Source organism: Trichomycterus rosablanca, chromosome 21 (genome assembly GCF_030014385.1).
Source record: "Trichomycterus rosablanca isolate fTriRos1 chromosome 21, fTriRos1.hap1, whole genome shotgun sequence".
Taxonomy (NCBI): Eukaryota; Metazoa; Chordata; class Actinopteri; order Siluriformes; family Trichomycteridae; genus Trichomycterus; species Trichomycterus rosablanca.
In genome coordinates, this window is record NC_086008.1 from 11233845 (window position 1) to 11253101 (window position 19257).

At 39.1% G+C, this 19257-nt stretch overlaps 1 protein-coding gene across 1 annotated transcript in view; it reads left to right on the top strand.

Moving 5' to 3' along the window:
- The window catches only part of tmem161b (transmembrane protein 161B), a 37500-nt gene extending 20250 nt beyond the window's left edge, over positions 1-17250 (top strand). Inside the window, exons 6-12 of the mRNA XM_063017995.1 lie at positions 1631-1782; positions 3941-4001; positions 4094-4234; positions 6234-6347; positions 7621-7795; positions 10488-10584; positions 12287-17250. Of these exons, the coding sequence (XP_062874065.1) occupies positions 1631-1782; positions 3941-4001; positions 4094-4234; positions 6234-6347; positions 7621-7795; positions 10488-10584; positions 12287-12552 (1006 nt within the window). The 3' untranslated portion in view covers positions 12553-17250. The remainder of the gene's footprint in view (positions 1-1630; positions 1783-3940; positions 4002-4093; positions 4235-6233; positions 6348-7620; positions 7796-10487; positions 10585-12286) is intronic.
- Positions 17251-19257: the final 2007 nt, after the last annotated feature.

Consider the following 19257-nt stretch of genomic DNA (forward strand, 5'->3'; position numbering starts at 1 on the left):
AATAACCAATTCTCCAATATAACAGTTTGTTTTTACATTTTCTTTCGTTTTTCCTCGTTCTTTATTTTTATTTATATTTTTAATTTATTTATTTATCTTGATAATAATTATTTAATTTTGTTTTATTTATTTATTGTATTTATTCTTTGTTTACTCTCTTTTTATATGTTTACTCAACATTTTTGTTGAATAAACATAAAAATAAATTAAAAATATAAATAAAAAAGAACTGTTTATTATCTTTTATTTATTTATTTATTTTGATTTATTTATTTACCTTCTTATGCATATTCAACATTCTTGTAATATTTAAAAAATATCTATTTTATTAAAAAAATTTGTTTATAAATTTTTTGTTTACTCTTATGTTTATTCAAAAAGAATAAACATATAATAAACCTTGTTTTTATTTTTTTATTTAATTTTTTTATCTTTTATTTATTTAAAAAAATATTTGTTAATTTTTTCCCCCCGCTTTTTATATGTTTATTCAACATTCTTGTTCAATAAACATATAGAAAACCTTATTCTTTATTTTTTATTTAGATTTTAATTTTTGATCTTTTATCTATTTAAAAAATATATTTATTATTATTTATTTATTCTTTGTTTACCTTCTTTTATATGTTTATTCAACATTTTTTAAGCATTTTATTTTCTATTTCCATCTTTTCAGTACTTGTTTTGATTGACTTGAAAAAAAGGCAAATCTTGATTGAGGTAATATGCTTTTTTTGTACAGGTTTTCATTTTTCCCTCTTTCTCCTTTTTTTTTAATCTTTGCTGTTGTTTCAGTATCCTACTAGCTAACCATTGTTCAGTTGGGATAATGAGAGATGTCATATCTACCTTATCCAAAATAATAGACATATTACACTAGATGGATTCCTTAAACTTTGAGCCCCAGACCTAAATCAAAAGCTTTTCCTTTTCTTGGGGAGCTGTTGATCCTTTTGAGCCTTTATTAATTTATTTTTAAATGTTTTGAGCCTCAAATAGAGTTTTGGATTTGTAGCATTCAGTGGGAATTACCTTGAATCAGTTAACACTTACTTACTGAAGCAGTAGATTGGAATGGATCTCAGTGGGATGTCACACTGGATGATAACATATCATTGCACAGCTGGGTCTCCAAACAGACCCACAAACCGACTGTAAGCACCGGTCAGAGCTTAGAAACCAGCCTGGTTATCACAGCAAAGCTCCGAGTGCAGATTGTGTCCTGGATTTTGGAGTTCTGATCTTAAATGGAAGCACATTGCCTGTTTAAGTGTTTTGAATAAATAGTTTGCAGGGCCAAAGTACAATGACAAATGTTTGTGGACATGAGAACATCACATCAGATGTAACATGTCTATGCTATTGGTAACTAGCTGATTCACCTTCTTCTGCCACCCATACTGTTTTCAACTCAAAGGAAGGCATTCATTAGAATAGTGAACAAGACTATAAGCTCAGGAATTTGAAATGGTAATGACGCGTGCTTGTGTCACCTTTCCGAATCATCCCAAAACTTTTAGGCAGAACTGATGTTGGTTTCTTCTCCAGTTAGCCAAGTTTGTCCACACCAAACTGAGTAAAAGTGGCGTCCAAATACTTGTCATGTATTCCTTAACCTTGTTTCCTTCAGTAAGATTCTGTTCTCCCTCATGGCTCACTACTTCAAGCTAGAGGAAGGTGGTGAGCGATCTCTCTGCATCACCTTTGGCTTCTTCTTCTTCGTCAAAGCAATGGCCATCCTCATCGTCACTGAGAACTACCTTGAGTTTGGACTTGAAACGGGTATGACTATTTCACTTTTAACCTACTGTTATCATGTGCTTTGGTATTAGGCCTCATAATGTTTTTTTTGGGCTGTCCGATACATCTTAAAGTCATCCACACACTTTAGGGATGTCAAAAACATTCATAATACCAAGGGTTTTTTTTCCGAACAAAAGTAAAGCATCAGATCTCTTTTTCTTTTGTATCAGTAGAACAAAGTCGAATCAGTACCACTACCTATAACATGACACTGCCTGCCATAGACTTCCAAGACATGAGTTTGGAAGTACTGTTTAAACTAATTGATGGCTACATAGAGGTATTTGATTTGATGAAATGCACACACTTATTATAACGGTAAGGGCGGCACAGTGGCTTAGTGAGTAGCAGTGTTGCCTCACAGCAAGAAGGGCCTGGATTCGATTCCCAAGTGGAGTCCTTACTGTGTGGAGTTTGCATGTTCTTCCCACGTCTGCGCCCGGTTTCCTCCCACAGTCCAAAGACATGCTGTCAGGTTAATTGGAGACACAAAATTGTTTGACATTAAACTTGTGAACTGATGAATCTTGTGTAATGAGTAACTATCGTTTCTGTCATGAATGTAACCAAAACGTGATGGTAAAATCCTAATAAAATGAAATTACAGTTAAAATTACAGTTAAAATTAAAGTTGCCAAACAGCTATTATGATAAAGCACATCCTGATAGAATGCCCCAAATACACCAAGGAAAGACAACAACTACACAGGTCTGAAACCTTAAAAGAAATTCTTATACCAGTCAACACAAAAACAATTGTAACCTACCTCACAGCCCTGAAAATAAAAATGTAAATATAAAATGTATAAAGACAAGAGGTGCTCAGGTGGCGCAGCGGTAAAATACGCTAGCACACCAAAGCTGGGATTTTGATAAACCTGGCTGGACTGGGCAGCTACATGAACAACGATTGGCTGTTGTTCACGGGTGGGAAGCCGGACCAGGGTTCCCCATAACTGGTGCAGTTAGGACCTCTGCTGGCCGATTGATGGCGAGGAATAATGCGATCAGGGTGTTGCGCTCCATGCACAAGGCTGATCCGTATATAAACTCGCCTCGTGCAGGTGAAAAGATGCAGTCGATACTGCTCGCGTGTCGGAGGGGGCGTGTGTTAGTTGCGAAGCTCCTCAGTCAGCAGTGGAGGGTTGTATTGGTCAAAGAAAAAGAGGGGAAAAATATGTATACTGTATATAAAGACAAGATAAAATAAGCAGACAGGAACATAATGGGTGTGTTCGAAAACCTAGGGAGCTGTTTTGCTGTCTTACTGTCTACATAGGCAGCTGACTTAGTAGAGAGGATTCTAATAAGTTAGTGACTTAAAAGGCAGGTTATTCGAACGCACTACTTAGATAGCGATTCCATCGGGTTTAGCATTTAGCATCTCGCCATTAAAACCAATAAACTGAGGTAGCATAGCACGCTAATGTCAATAACATCTCCCTTCATGTACCGATAACGGTTACATTTCCTGACAAGCCCGAACTTGCAAATAAAAACACTCGGTACAAGTTTATACAAGTTAAAAATCAGTAATATTTTATTTACGTTTGAAAATAACTCCATTCGTTTCTCCGCCCCGTCAGCCATGAATGCTGGGATTGTCTTGATCACTAAGGCAGCGTTCGATGCTCACTCGTTCTTGAGCCAAAATAACATTGAAATAATAAGATGCCTCAGAAGTGTGGATTTTAAGGCATCTAGGATTTCGAACAGCCTCCTTCTCGGGAGCGCGCACAGGATGATGTAAAATGCTGCCTATGTAGACAGCACACTAGCTTTTCGAACACACCCAATATATATCTATTGCAATAAAATGACACGTGTTAAATATGGCATTAAAATTCAAATAAAAAAATAGTATTACACGGGTTTAAAGAATTGTCAAATTTTAGTGATATTGGTATTAACTGCGTATTTACTGATATTGTGATTAAATGCATTTTCAAAACTAAAACCACTTATAAACGTCTTTCTAAACACACCTTGTCGGACCATGGCCTGCTACAGAACCGAATCTTATTTCCATAAAAGTTCTATGTATATTTTTCTGCAAATCTCAGTGATTGTATAACAAAATAATTCCATTTTTTGGCATTTTTCTAATCAAAGTTGCTTTTAATTTTATTGTTTGCAGGTTTCGCAAATTTTTCTGAAAGCGCTGTGCGGTTTCTGGAGAGCCAAGGCCTGGAGTCTCAGTCAGTAATAATACTAGTATTAAGTATGTGTATGTATAAAGATTAAACCATCTGTGTTGAACCCTGCTGTAAACAGGCTTTCTGCTTTTTAGGGGACCTATATCCAAACTAACCTTTAAGTTGGTCTTGGCTCTGCTCTGCTCTTTGATTGGAGCTTTTCTTACCTTCCCTGGTCTGCGATTGGCCCAGATGCATCTCGATGCCCTTACGCTGAACACTGGCAAAATCACACAGTAAGTACCATTGCAATTCATTTTTTAAAACAGTTGTAATATAATGCAAACTGTGTGGATAAATGGTGCTTTACGTTACACCTTGTAAACCACAGTGGAACCAGATTGCCACCAATTTCATTAACTAAGTATATTTTGTTTTGTGTTTCGTTTTGATGCATTGCTTCTGATGCCTGGGTCGTGGTAGAAATCATGGACAAAATATGGGTCACTTGTTTTAAACCATTGATTCTAGATGGCTGGGTCACTTAAGGACATTCAGAGACTTGCCCAAAGGCCTGTTCAGTGTCATAGTCATTTGTATGCAATCTGGATGAGTGTTTATTTAAGGTTGTTTTTTTTTTGAGTGCTGTGAAGCACTCAGACACAGGCAGCCATGGCGAGACAATGATGCCACATGAAGGCTATAGTGTCTGATATGGACCAACAAAAGGGCTACTGTGGCTCAAATTGCAGATAATTTAAAGATTGGTGATCAGAAATCGAAGCAATGGAAGAAGGTCAATTGGTCTGACAAGATGTGGACAGCCAGGCACACGTACACATTTCACCCACAGATGAGATGGTACCAAGACGCAAACACCTCATCTACTACATCTAGTCTTATTTGAGTATTATTACAGATAAACCTGGTGTCCATTTCAGCCAGTAGGGTGTCATGAAAGCAGTCAGGAGCTTTCCACAACCCCTAGCTAGTCTCATTCACTGTGACGAACTCCTGATCTGCTCCCACTTCAGTCCAGTTATATTGTTGTCCAAATCATTTCTAACATATCCTTGTTGTGGATGGTTTAGCCATTCTCTCACTTGCCACTGTAATTTTGTGATTAAAGGAGAGTACATGACCAATTATAGATGGGGTATTATCATTATTATTATTTTTATTATTATTATTAATGGTAATGCAGAAAAGCCAAAAAGACCAATTGAAGTGTGAGTGAACAAACAGTCTACAGAGTCATTCAAATCTAGATCCAAAGAACAAGTAGGGCTCTGAAGGTTTTATAGGAAAAATTAAGATGTTTTTAACATCCGAAAATCAAACTGAGTCTCAAATCAAACACTATTTACTAAACAGTATGTTCACAAAATCTTACCATTGATAAATATCCTATTTAACATACTTCAGAGTAGGGCTGGGCGATATGGATCAAAAATTATATCTCGATATATTTTAGCTGAATGGTGATATACGATATATATCTCGATATGTTTTCATCCCATAAGGTAATAACAACAAGACACTTCTGAGACAAAGCTACATGTTCCAAATACCAACATTTTTACAGGCACTTTTATTAATATCCATGCTGGGGAAGCTTCACACAGGAAATATTTTTCCTTAAAAAAAAAAAAAAAAAAAAAAAAAAAAAAAAAAACTTTTCTAAGAAAAAGTTTGTACAGAAATCACTCCCCATAATGTTTGATTTTTACAGATAGAGCAAATACGTTTTCTTGTTTTTCAACTTTGGGATTTGAAGTGAAAAACGAATGACCAAAGGTACACGGAGCTGGAACCTTTTGTCTGGACTTGTTTTCGGCATTTTGTACAGAATACATTATTCTGCTGCTCATCTGATACTTTGAATCCGGACCATCTCCAAATAATTGAGCCATTATTATTATTTTTACTAACCAGCTCCTCAACCGTCTCCATGCTATCATGGGAGTTTTACTTACAGAAATGTGTTCTGAGGGCAGAAAGGCGGTGGGGAGGGGCGAGTTGTGTTCAGTGAGGGAGAGGGGCGGGGCAGGTGAACATGTGCAGAGACAAACTGGGAGAAGAGAAAGACGAACTGTCGGATCTAACTGGAACGCAACATCTATATCGATATAGACGATATTGTCTTGTCTTATATCGCGTATGAAAATATATCGATATTTTATAAAATCTCGATGTATCGCCCAGCCCTACTTCAGAGCACTAAAGGTAGTCAGTGATATGGAACTTGTTCATGATGTGTGTCTAATGATTCCGTTCTTTCTGCTTATCCTTCAGGACTTTGCTTCATATCAACTTCTTGGCCCCTTTAATAATGATACTGTTGTGGGTGAAGCCCATAACCAAGGATTACATCATGAATCCCACACTGGAGAAAGAAAGTGTGCCTTTGTAAGTTCATTTTCACTTGAAAAAAATTGCTACAACTTTAGTAATGCTTTGAAGATCAAAACATCTGTGCAGTGGTTCACATTCCAACCTCATAGAAACAAAAGACAATTGTGCAGGGGGGGGGGGGTTACTTGTATGCATGAGTATAGCTCTATCATTTCTACTAGACAGCACCTCGTCTATTAGACATAGGCAACAGATCCCACATATCAACACAGATAGAGTGAATTTAGAAAATTGGTCTACATTTATTAGTTTAAAGAGAAATCTTGGATGATTATGTGCCTCTTTGATATTTAAGCTTCGTCCCATTGCTCACTTTTGCACCCCTGCTCCATCAACAGCACTGCCTGTGCACATGTATGTACTTTTTGGCAAGAGTGTGCCATGTGGGACACAAACTTCGAGTATTTTACTACACATTTACTATGCAGCAGGCATGTAGCCTAGTAGGTAGGTTGTCAGTTCAAATCCAGGCTCTGCTATGCAGCCAGTGTCGGGTCCTTGAGCACATTATTTTTATGTTTTTAATACCACTTTATCCTGGTCAGTGATGTGGTTGACTCTGAATCACTGGACACAGTGCAGTAATATACCCTAGACAGGACAATCCTTCGCCGGGCCTCAACTATCTTCCAACTGGCCGACAACACATCTGGGGATTTGAACCCTGGATCCCAGCAGTAGTGGACTAGTGTAATTTACTCTTATTTTATTTACATTTTTGGCATTTAGCAGATGCTTTTATTCAAAGGGACTTACAGTATTGTGACAGTATATTATCTAAGCAATTGAGGGTTAAGGGCCATGCTCAAGGGCCCAACAGTGGCAACCTGGCAGTGATGGGGCTTGAACCAACAACCTTTTGATTACTAGTCCAGTACCTTAACCACTAGGTTATCTACCATGTTTTCCTTCTTTAATATGTATTCTGTGGACACACTTTACCAGTATGATAAAACTCACAAAAGGATGTGCATTTATTCTGGTAAAGTAAATAAAAGCAGCTATTTTACCATTTTTATTTACATGCATGTTTACTATCATCAGATTTTATGAGCTGGTTAGAATACATTGCATAAAATTCTAAGAAAGTCTAACAGTTATAAATGGTTTAATTATTTTCAATTGAAACATCAAGTCCTTAGTAAAGTAGTATAATATAAAAATGCCAGATCCGAGACCTCGACATTTCCAGTACATTAATGGATTTCATACTTTTCAGAGTACAGATTATATTGAACATATCAAGAACTTCCCTTTTTTCCAACAGAATGACTGAGAAAACTTATGATACACTACGACTGTGGGTCATTCTGCTGCTGTGTGCGCTGAGGCTGGCCATGATGCGCCACCACCTGCAGGCCTACCTCAACCTGGCGCAGAAGGGTGTGGAGCAGATGAAGAAGGAAGCAGGACGCATCAGCACGGTCGATCTCCAGAAAATGGTGCGTTATAGATAAATAGTTACATGCTTAAAATATGTATTAAATACTTACGCTGATCAACCATGAGTTTCTACACTCAATGTCCATTTTATCAGCTCCACTTACCATATAGAAGCACTTTGAAGTTCTGCAATTACTGATTGCAGTCCATCTGTTTCTCTGCATGCTTTGTTAGTATTATTTAGGTGGTGGATGATTCTCAGCACTGCAGTGACACTGACGTGGTGTGTTAATGTGTTGGTGTGTGTTGTGCTGGTATGAGTGGATCAGACACAGCAGCGCTGCTGGAGTTTTTAAATACCGTGTCCACTCACTGTCCACTCTATTAGACACTCCTACGTAGTTGGTCCTCCTTGTAGATGTAAAGTCAGAGACGATCGCTCATCTATTGCTGCTGTTTGAGTTGGTCGTCTTCTAGACCTTCATCAGTGGTCACAGTTGGCTGGATATTTTTACATTTACATTTTCAGCATTTAGCATACGCTTTTATCCAAAGCGACTTACACAATGAGCGGAACACGATGAGCAGTTGAGGGTTAAGGGCCTTGCTCAGGGACTCAACAGTGGCAACTTGGTGAACCGGCAACCTTCTGCCACTGTCCAGTACCTTAACTACTGAGCTATCACTGGCCCTTTGGTTGGTGGACTATTCTCAGCCCAGCAGGGACAGTGAGGTGTTTTAAAAACTCCAGCAGCATTGCTGTGTCTTATCCTCTCATACCAGCACAACACACACTAACACACCACCACCATGTCAGTGTCACTGCAGTGCTGAGAATGATCCACCACCTAAATAATACCTGCTCTGTAGTGGTCCTGGGAGAGTCCTGACCATTGAAGATCAGCATGAAAGGGGACTAACAATGAATGGGAAACAGATGGACTACAGTCAGTAGCTTACATTTATTCTATCATTCAGTTTATGAGTGTAATATAATGACTTCCATGAAATGTGGCACCTTTCTTTAAAAATCTGTGAAATCTGATTTTTGAAAAACGAGGTTAGTGAAATTAAGCACAATTTCCTGTGAATTTAGTAGGGCTCTAGTTATACTGTATATCGTGTGTAGCTAGCTTTAGTAATGTATAAAGCCAGCTTCAAAAAAGATGAAACGGAAGGAAAATTTTCAATAAAAACAGACAGTACCGAATCCCTTTTTCCTAAATTAAATTGAAAACAGTACAAGACAACAAGTGTACTTTTTATTAACCCATCACGATGTTTAATGTCTATTAAAAACAATCCAGTATCATATAAAGGAATGAGTCATCCAGATGTTCTGGCTGGTAACTTCTCAATGACTCACTGTCCTGAATAGACCCAGGTAGGTGTATAAACGTGCCCAGATGCCCATCTCTGCCATCCACTCAAGATTGCTACATTAGTAAGGTGTCGTGTTCACTGGCGCAAATGTGTTGGCTGTTACAGAAAGAATTGAGTGGCTTTGTCGCCTCGCGAAATGTTCCTGCTATTTCAGCTCAGTGGTGCTTCAATCGAGATCAAAACCTTCAGCACTCCAAAGACGGAGCTGAGGAAAAGAGTCTGTTTGATGTGCCAAGCCATAAGCCACAAAATAAGTCTTATGAAATGGCTGTTGTGGCACAAAAGCATCTGGTCTTACAGTCTCCATCGGAATTTATCAAATCAAGTCAAATTTATTTGTATAGAGCTTTTTACAGTACACATTGTCTTAACACAACTTTACATAATCCAGGACCGTCAGACCTAAAAACCTCTGTTGAGCAAGTTGAGAGTGACAGTGGTAGGGAACAACCTCTTTAAATTTCAGGAAGAAAACCTTGAGAGGAACCAGACTCAGCAGGGACCTTCATCCTCTTTGGGTTGCCTGGAGAATACTTTTAATGAATAGGATGTAAACATCATATGTACACAATATTATTTGGAGTTCTTCATTTTTCAGTCCACTCTGTAATAAAGTCTGTAGTGAGTTCTGGACATTTGCGGTGCAAATGTATCTAGCAGGAGCTGCATTGTTGGCACGGCAGTCTCGACTTGCAGGCTTTAACCTCAGGTGGGTAAACAGGTTTTTGTTAGACATCTAGCAGGAGCTGCATTGTTGGCACGGCAGTCTCGACTTGCAGGCTTTAACCTCAGGTGGGTAAACAGGTTTTTGTTAGAACCACCTTGGGTTAAAGAGAGTAGCATGAGACTCCAGCACTCCTAATTATTACAGCATAACTAAAAGGGATAGCGAGCAGGTAACACATGAGGGCTTTCACAGGACGTCAGCATCAACAAACCTGAGTAATCAAACGAGAGAGGCAGAACAACAGCAACCCAGAATTCTTAATCACCACAAATCTCTATGACCTAGAACCCCCAAGCTCTGCACCTTTGTCTATAGTCTGGTCCTAAGGGTCAGAAACCAACATGCAGTGTCAGTTGTAGCTAGGTTCGCAGGGAAACCTCTCCAGACGTCTGTTTGATCAAGTTAAGTCGAATTTATTTGTGTAGCGCTTTTTACAGTGAACATTGTCTCAAAGCAACTTTACAGAATCCAGGACCAACAGACCAAAAACCCCTGTTGAGCAAGCCGAGGGTGACGGTGGCAAGGAAAAACTCCCTTAAAATTACAGGAAGAACCTTGAGAGGAACCAGACTCAGATCAGATGCTTGTTGATGAACAGATCAGCTTTTAACTGCAAATGTGTTCTTTTTTTCCCCGCCCAGGTCACTCGTGTTTTTTACTACCTGTGTGTTATAGCTCTTCAGTATGTGGCGCCCTTGGTGATGCTGCTGCATACCACTTTGCTGCTAAAAACTTTAGGTGAGTGGAGTCCACATGTTCGTATGCAGTGTGAAGCTGCGTTCAGAATGCACATGGACTAAATCTGTGAATAAGTATTTCTTAGTTTTAACAGTGCAAGAAGTCAGAATCATGTTCTTAGTTCTAATTTGGGCCACTTTTTATATCTGTGGTATTAAAATCTGATGCATGTTTGATCTTAAGCAGTGTAAAAAAAAGTATAAACAGTATAAACTTCAGTATAAACAGTCATGTCCACATTTTCTTTCTTTTATTTCAAATAAAGTTATTAATTATTAATAATTTAACCAGTAAATATTGAAATATATTTGAATATATATCTGTAATTTAGTGTTTGAAGTTGTTATAGACTTATTAAACATTAACACCCAATGTAAACTGTGCTTGTAAACCACTAAGAAAGTTAAAAATGACAATTATTCATCATGTTTGTTTTTTAATTTACTCATAGTAACATTGTATTGTCACTCATAATTAGCTAAAATTCTTTGACTACTGATGAGTTACGTAAAAATATATGCGTGAAACATCATACCCTATATGTAGTATGCATTTAAGTAAACAGGAAGCTATCATTCCACTGTGTGCTCAGTAGCATGGGCGTTAAAAATTGCATATAATTTGCACAGATAGCACAGCGATAAAAACACGAGAGCTCATTAGATCGAATCTCATGTCTGCAATTGTCCAGTTTAGTCATGACTGTCTAATGTCTGGCTAAGACAATTGGCTAACGTCTGCCGGGTGGGAGGGCCGAAGGGATTCCTCATCAATGCTGGCTGGTTGATGCCGTCAGTGCAGAGGCAGGGAATAATGGAGATCAGTGCGTGATTTTTCGTACATGGTGATTGATCTCTGTGTGAACCCGCATTGTGCAGGTGAAAAGAAGCGGTAGGCAACTGCACACATGTCGGAGGGGGCATGTGTTAGGATAGAGGATAGAGGTCTGCAACAGTAGAGGAGATACTACTGGGTAATTGATATGACTAGGTTGGGAGAAAAGGGGAAATATGGATAATTTTAATTAAATTTAAATTTAAAAAGTATTAAAAAAATAAAATTTTATGATTCATTAGAATTTTTTTTCTTTGTTTCCATTAAAAAATGGTGAAGAAAATAAACAACTTTAAAAATTACTATTGTAATCAAAATATATAAAAGAAATCATATTTTTTTTCCCAGAAATAGATTAAATTAAAATAAATTAAATATTATTATTTTATTAGAAATATTAAAATAAATTATTTATTAATTTTTTTTATTATTTCTAATAAAATACTGATAATAATATTTAATTTTATTTAATTTAATTATAATAATAATTATTAAATTAATAATAATTTTAATTTGTAAATAATAAATAACCAAATAAATAAACAAATAAATTTGACATTTGAATTAAAAATTATGAGCACGATTAAAATGGTTTTACAGTCCTAAACATTTACATTTACATTTTCAGCATTTAGCAGACGCTTTTATCCAAAGCGACTTACACAATGAGCAACTGAGGGTTAAGGGCCTTGCTCAGGGACCCAACAGTGGCAACTTGGTGGTGGCAGGGCTTGAACCGGCAACCTGCTGTTTACTAGTCCAGTACCTTAACCACTGAGCTATCACTGGCCCATCAGAGAAACATATTGCTGCATTTACAAAAGTTACAGCAACTTACAGCATCTTTGTTCTCGTTGTTTCCTCTCAGGTGGACATTCCTGGGGCATTTACCCTGAAGACAGCTTACCTTGTATTGTAAATGAGGACTTTCAGCCTGAAACCGCAGGCCAAGCGGAAGCCCCAGCTACCCAAACGGTGGTCCAGCTTTCTGTGGCTTTAGGTGGACTGAGGACTGTTTTCACGCCCTTGCTTTTTCGAGGCCTCCTATCTTTCCTCACCTGGTGGATCTCCGCCTGCTTGTTCTCCACCTCTCTCTTCGGCCTCTTTTACCATCAGTACCTGATGGCCGCGTAGCAGAGGTGCAGAAGGGGGGAAGATTCGGGGGCCACATCGAGGGCCAGGGCTACAGCAGAAAGGACTGCATGACCAACAGCTCATAAACTCCATCCCGATCATATCAGAGTTTCTCTCTCGGGCTTCCTACTTTTTTAAAAGGAGAATTTTCAAAGGTCAAACAATTACATAATAGTAATAATGACTAACGATGTTGGGATGTGTGTAAATGTCAGAATAGTGAATGGATGGAGCGTGTATGCTGACTTCACTGCATGGCATACACAGCACACTGGGAGAATTTTAAAGTCGGGCATTGCTGAGAATTATCGATACACTGTATTTTAGTGGTTCAAATGGGTAACGGATGATATGCAAAAAGATATTTTAATTGTGATTTACATGCCATTTTACCACCGAATCTGAAGTGTAAACTGGTCTGTGCTGTAGGGAGGGTGGCCAGCCTTAGTGGAATGTTCTTGGTATCCGTCAAAATACCGCGTGGTGTCTTGTGGGTCCTGTGTTTTACATACATGTCTGGAAAATATGAGTCTCAATCCATGTACTACACACGACAGGGACATAAAAACACACAACACGTCTATGGGATCCATCAGTGAACACACACTCATTTTGACGGATACTGAAAATGTTACTCCTAAGCGCCAAGTCGTGGTCACACCAGAAACTTGGCAGTTCACTCTGTCTTGCTAAATAAGCGTGGTCATGCCAGCAATTAAATATTGTAGATGAAATTTAATCTTTCATGGTGTTCAATTAGCAGTTAGCTCTGAATTAGGCCTGTCACAGTTTTTCAATTCTCTGATACCACCTCTGTATTTGGCAGTGGTTCTGAACATGTGGTTAGGTTCATCTTGTCCCTAGGTGTGAGCCAAAGGTTGATCGTGTGTTAGAAAGGTTAGTGCCTATTGTTTTCAGGATATGCTTTGGACCACTAGTCTGTTAGAAAACCTAGTGAGCTGCCTTACTGCCTACTTTCACCTAGGCAGCTGCCTAAGTAGAGAGGATTCTAATAAGACATCGAACTCATAAGGCAGGTTATTTAGACACACTACTTAGACAGCGATTATGGCGATTATGTCACTGGGGTTTTCGCCTACTCAGCCGATGGGCTGAGGCAGCACAACTCGATAGCATGCCAGCTAACATCTCTCTCAGTGTACCGAAAATGGATAAACTGTCCCTGACATGCCTGAATGTGCAAATAAATAAAACTTGTACTCCTATATACAAACTAAAAATCAATGCCGCTCAGGTGGTGCAGCGGTAAAATACGCTAGCACACCAGAGTTGGGTTTTCGAATACATCGTATCGAATCCGGCTGGGCTGGGCTGGGCGGCCGCATGAACGACGATCGGCTGTTGTTCATAGGGTTAGGCAAGCTACGACCCCTGCTGGCTGATTGATGCCGCCTGCACAGAGCTGAGGAATGATGCTGATCAGGGTGTGGCTCTCCATACACGGTGCTAACCGGTATATATGAAATCGACTCGTGCAGGTGAAAAGGTCTGTACTGAGCATGTGTCGGAGGGGGCGTGTGTCAGTTGAGAAGCGTCCTCAGTCAGCGGTGGAGGGTTGAATCGGTGGAGGATGCAATCAGGGTAATTGGACATGACTAGGTTAGGGGAGAAAATTGGGGGGGGGGTCAATGAGAGTTTATTTACATTTGAAAGGAACTCCTGTCGTTGCTCCGCATTCGTCCGCACACTGAATGCTGGGATTGCCTTCACTGCTAAGGAAGTATCGGATTCTCCATGATTATTCAGTCAGATTATAGCTTCGAAATAAGGCACCTCCATAGGCAGCATTTTAAGGCATTTAAGAATTTAGACAGCCTCCTTCTAGGGAGAGCGTAGGATGACGTAAAATGCGTACGTAAAGAGCTCACTAGGTTTTCGGACAAACCCTTAGTGTCAGGTTTTTACAAATGATAACGTTATATGCCCTCGCCAGCTAGGCAGCTGCCTAAGTAGAGAGGATTCTAATAAGACGTCGAACTCATAAGGCAGGTTATTTAGACACACTACTTGGACAGCGATTATGGCGATTATGTCACCGAGGTTTTCGCCTACTAAACTAACACAGTTAGCCTCAGTCTTTTCGAACTGATGGGCTGAGGCGGCACAACTCTCTCTCAACGTTATACGCCCTTGCAAATTTGGCTGACAATGTTCTGGTGTGACCACAGCTTTGATGTGCATTAAAGGAAGCACTGTACGAACTCTGAGGACAGGAAGGCTGTGTCCTAATTAAAAACGGGGGGTTTTGTTTTTGTCTTTACTGACAGGCAGGTGCTTAATCCACCTTGTATGAAGAGTGTTTAACTCTAGAAGACTGAACTTATTTATCAGTATGTGAGAGGATCTGAGTGTGTGTGAATGCACCATTGAGTGTTAAAATAAAGACATCAGTGCCTGCGGGCTGCAGCTGACCCCTGCTGCTTACAGGCATAAATCTGAAAAAGGGCATTCTGAACAAGAAAAGAGCGATCTCTGGAAACGATCTAAAGCCCCCCCCCCCCCCTTTTTTTCTTTTTTTTTGTTATTCATTTTACTGGCCAAACGTTTCGCTTTGAATCCAGAGTCCAGCATGATCAAACACAACCCGCGGGTGCGAGCGCTCGTGTTCCCTTTTGTCACCCCTATTGATTTGCTGTCACAGTTCTAGTATTGGGATTGATTTTCATTTAGCTTCCTGTTAAGGTGCCAAGGATGCGTGTAAACCCTAATCTGTCGCGAGTATAACATCTGCTTGTGTCCATTCTCGGAGATCGAAACCATATGGCCTGCTGGGAAGTGTTAGCATTCACGCTCGGATCTGCTCTGCGGCTCGCGAGTGACTCGGGAAAAGAACTCGGCTCCTTCGCAGAGAGGGTCGGTCGGGTGTTTCGGTAAGGCGTCTATGGGGGTACGTCTTATATTTCACCTCGGGTCAGTAGTTTTGCACAGCAGAATGGATACGGGATTTTGCATATCGATTACATTTTTTTTCTACATGTTAACATAAGTCTTAATTCGTAATTTTTTACTCTCGATTTTGGAGTGTTCACAAAATGTTTGTATTAATCCTGCCTAACTGCAGACACTGTTGTGATCTAAGATTTGTTATCGAATTTGCTTTTCTGGTTCAAGCTGAGCTACATTTTTTTCTTAGGGGTGTTTCGATACTCAAATTTCAAATGTGATAAAATAATTTATAGGATTTTAGGATTCATTTTCCTCTACAACAATCATTCCCAACTCCTAAAATAGTAGCCAATCTTGACCACCCCACAAACCTGTAAATATAAAGCTAATGGCTTATGGGCCACAGGTTAAGTGGGTACAATTCACAGCAGCAAAATCCTTTACTGTATCCTCTAATCGTAGGGGTCTAGCATTCAGACCCACACTGTTCTCCGCTATAATTCACACAACAAAATATTGACCTGTCTTATTAGCTGACGTTCTTGCCTCATGCGGTACGCTTCACCTCTAACAATACAACCCTCCACTGCTGAATGAGGAGCTTCGCAACTGACACACGTCCCCTCCGACACGTGAGCAATACCGACTGCCTTTTTTTACCTGCGGGAGGCGAGTTCATATGCGAATCAGCCTTGTGCACGGAGAGACACACCTTGATCAGCATTATTCATCAAATTGTAATTGCATCAGGAACCCTGGTCCGGCTCATTCCATTCCTTGAACAACAGCCAATGGTTGTTCACGTGGCCACCCAGCTGAGATTCGATACGATGTATTTGAAATCCCGGCTCTGGTGTGCTAGCATATTTTACTGCTGCGCCACCTGAGCGGCCATTATATATATTTTTTAATTGCTGTCTTTATCCTAAACCTATACAGTTTAAAAGCATCTGCAATTCTTATGTTTTTAAGAAATTGTAGAGCTTTATTTATTTTGCATGTATGGCTGGTTTGCACTACCCTGGAACTACCTAGTTATGATCTTCATTTAGCTAGTAAATTAATACAGACCAACACCAGTTCACTGGCTGTTGATGATGACTGTCCACCTGAACAATAAACCTCATTGCAGTGTTGATGTCTGATCTGTTTTGTGCAAAAAGCATGGACTGTAATGGGGGAAAAAAATCTTAATTGAATATTTATAGGTGTATCGTTACACCCCTAAGTTCTGTTGGTTTTTCTGTTTAATCAGTTCCGTTTAATGTTTTCAAGCCTCAGTATTAAATAAAGAAAAAAAATAGCATTTATTTAAGTCTTGGCTGAACATTCATACCATACATCAAACCAATGATGTGAAGCTCTGTACTATTTAAACAAAGAAAACTACTGACGACCAGGTTTCTATCAGCTTTTGGCCTCCAACATTTCAAACAACCAGTTAAAATGTGACAAAAAGAAAAGCAAAGCTAATTATTAAACTAATACCTTTTTTATCCCAAATTCAACACTTCAAATCCTAATGCCAAAAATAACCTATAGTCTTTGGGTTCGGAATTGGCCCATTTAGATTTCACAAGAAATGTGACTAATCATTTGTAAAATGTATTAAATTCTTTTTTTTTTTTTCTTCGTATCTTTTCACTATCAAGTTCTAGCTGGGACACTTCATACAATCCACAGAAGCCGAAATGGCTTTGTTCGTCTTAATTGTGTTTTAAACATTGATGTTTTATTTATTACTTTTGTTTAGTTTGTGTTTTAATAAATGAATGTTATGGGAAAGTGTCATTTGTCTGTTCTGTGTGTTATTACAATTGATTTTGAATGTAGATCTATATATACACTGATCAGCCATAACATTAAAACCACCTCCTTGTTTCTACACTCACTGTCCATTTTATCAGCTCCACTTACCATATAGAAGCACTTTGTAGTTCTACAATTACTGACTGTAGTCTATCTATTTCTCTGCATGCTTTGTTAGCCCCCTTTCATGCTGTTCGTTAATGGTCAGGACTCTCACAGGACTACCACTACAGAGCAGGTTATTTTAAAACTCCAGCAGCGCTGCTGTGTCTGATCCACTCATACCAGCACAACACACACTAACACACCACCACCATGTCAGTGTCACTGCAGTGCTGAGAATGATCCACCACCTAAATAATACCTGCTCTGTGGTGGCCCTGTAGTGGTCCTGACTATTGAAGAACAGAGTGAAAGCAGGTTAAAAAAGTATGTAGAGAAACAGATGGACTACAGTCAGTAATTGTAGAACTACAAAGTGCTCCTATATGGTAAGTGGAGGTAATAAAATGGACAGTAAGTGTAGAACCAAGGAGGTAGTTTTAATGTGATGGCTGATCAGTGTATAAAAATTAGAAATGAATATTGATTGACTGGTAATAGCTGAAAAGTAAAAGGGACTCTAACCTTCTTCCACTACATAACATGGAAATATAATAAAAATAAATATGTGTAGCTTATGACGAGCAGAATGAAGCACTTTCAAGCATGCCGTCATTTTCCTGCAGGTCAAGTACATGAATTGTGAATAAAAGTAAGAGAATAATTAAAATGCACACTGAAAAGCATTTTAGTGTCCAGCCCTGGATTAAGGTAGGCCTGAGTGCCTGGAACATCGGGTCAGTCCTTTTTCTCACAGTCCTTGGTTCACTAAGAGATTCCAAAACAAACATCCAGAGTGGGTCTTTTCTTTCCCTTGAGCACTTCCATTCACGCAGCCCAACTACACAAAGACCCACCGTGGAGTTTTTTCAGGTAGACCGAATCATCGTTTTCAAGTACTCTAGTGCGAGAGCGGCCCTCACGAGGTACCGTTTTAATCACCTATCATTGTGTCCAGCAGATAATGAGAACATCTGGTCCTTTAAAGGGGGAAATTAATACCAAGATGTTGTAATAACAGCTGATCTGAATTTTAGTCTGTCCTAAAGTGAGTAAGAAAACAAAGGACACTTGAGGTTTAGTCGTCACTTTATTCCTGTTCACTATGTAAATGATTGAAAGTAGATTATATAATATAATCTGCAGACAGGGGCGGCTCGTTCCTTAGGGCGATCGGCGACGCACCACCTCACAGCTGTGACTGTTCTGGAGTCTGTCTTGCCTCGGAATATTGCAGTCCAATCAGCGTCGAGTTGTGTTCCGTACAGTACCGCCCCAGATTGCTCTCATAGACTCTCATGTTAAGGCTCTTGAGGGCAAACTGAAAGATGACTTGAGATGTTAATTATTTAAGCTTTAATTTACCCATTGAACGGGTCACCTTGGCCATCATTGCAACAATTGCCCCCCCTGAGAGATTTGGCAGGAGCCGCCACTGTCTGCAGACAATGCTTAATGACACCCAACAAAATAAAATGAGTAGATTTTTTTTTCCTCCAGAGGAAACCTACTGGTTACAACAAGGAGTAAGTTGAACAGAAAATATTATAGGAACATTTTCCACATGCTTACCTCTTTGTATCCATGTTTGGCTAAACATTCACGTAAAGATGGTTTGGGCAACATTAAAATGCTTACTAATTGCAAATAAGCTAGAAATCTCTGAAATGGGAATTGCTAAAACAACCTAATAAAGGCAGGTGTAAAGAAAATAGCATTAGCAGCACCTACTAGCGCCAATCTATCTACTGACAATCTTTACGGCTTATGAAGAGACGTAGCAGACCTACATTACATTAACATTTTTGGCATTTAACAGACGTCTTTAATCAAAGTGACTTACATTACAGTACAGTACAGTATACAGTCTGAGCAACTGAGGGTTAA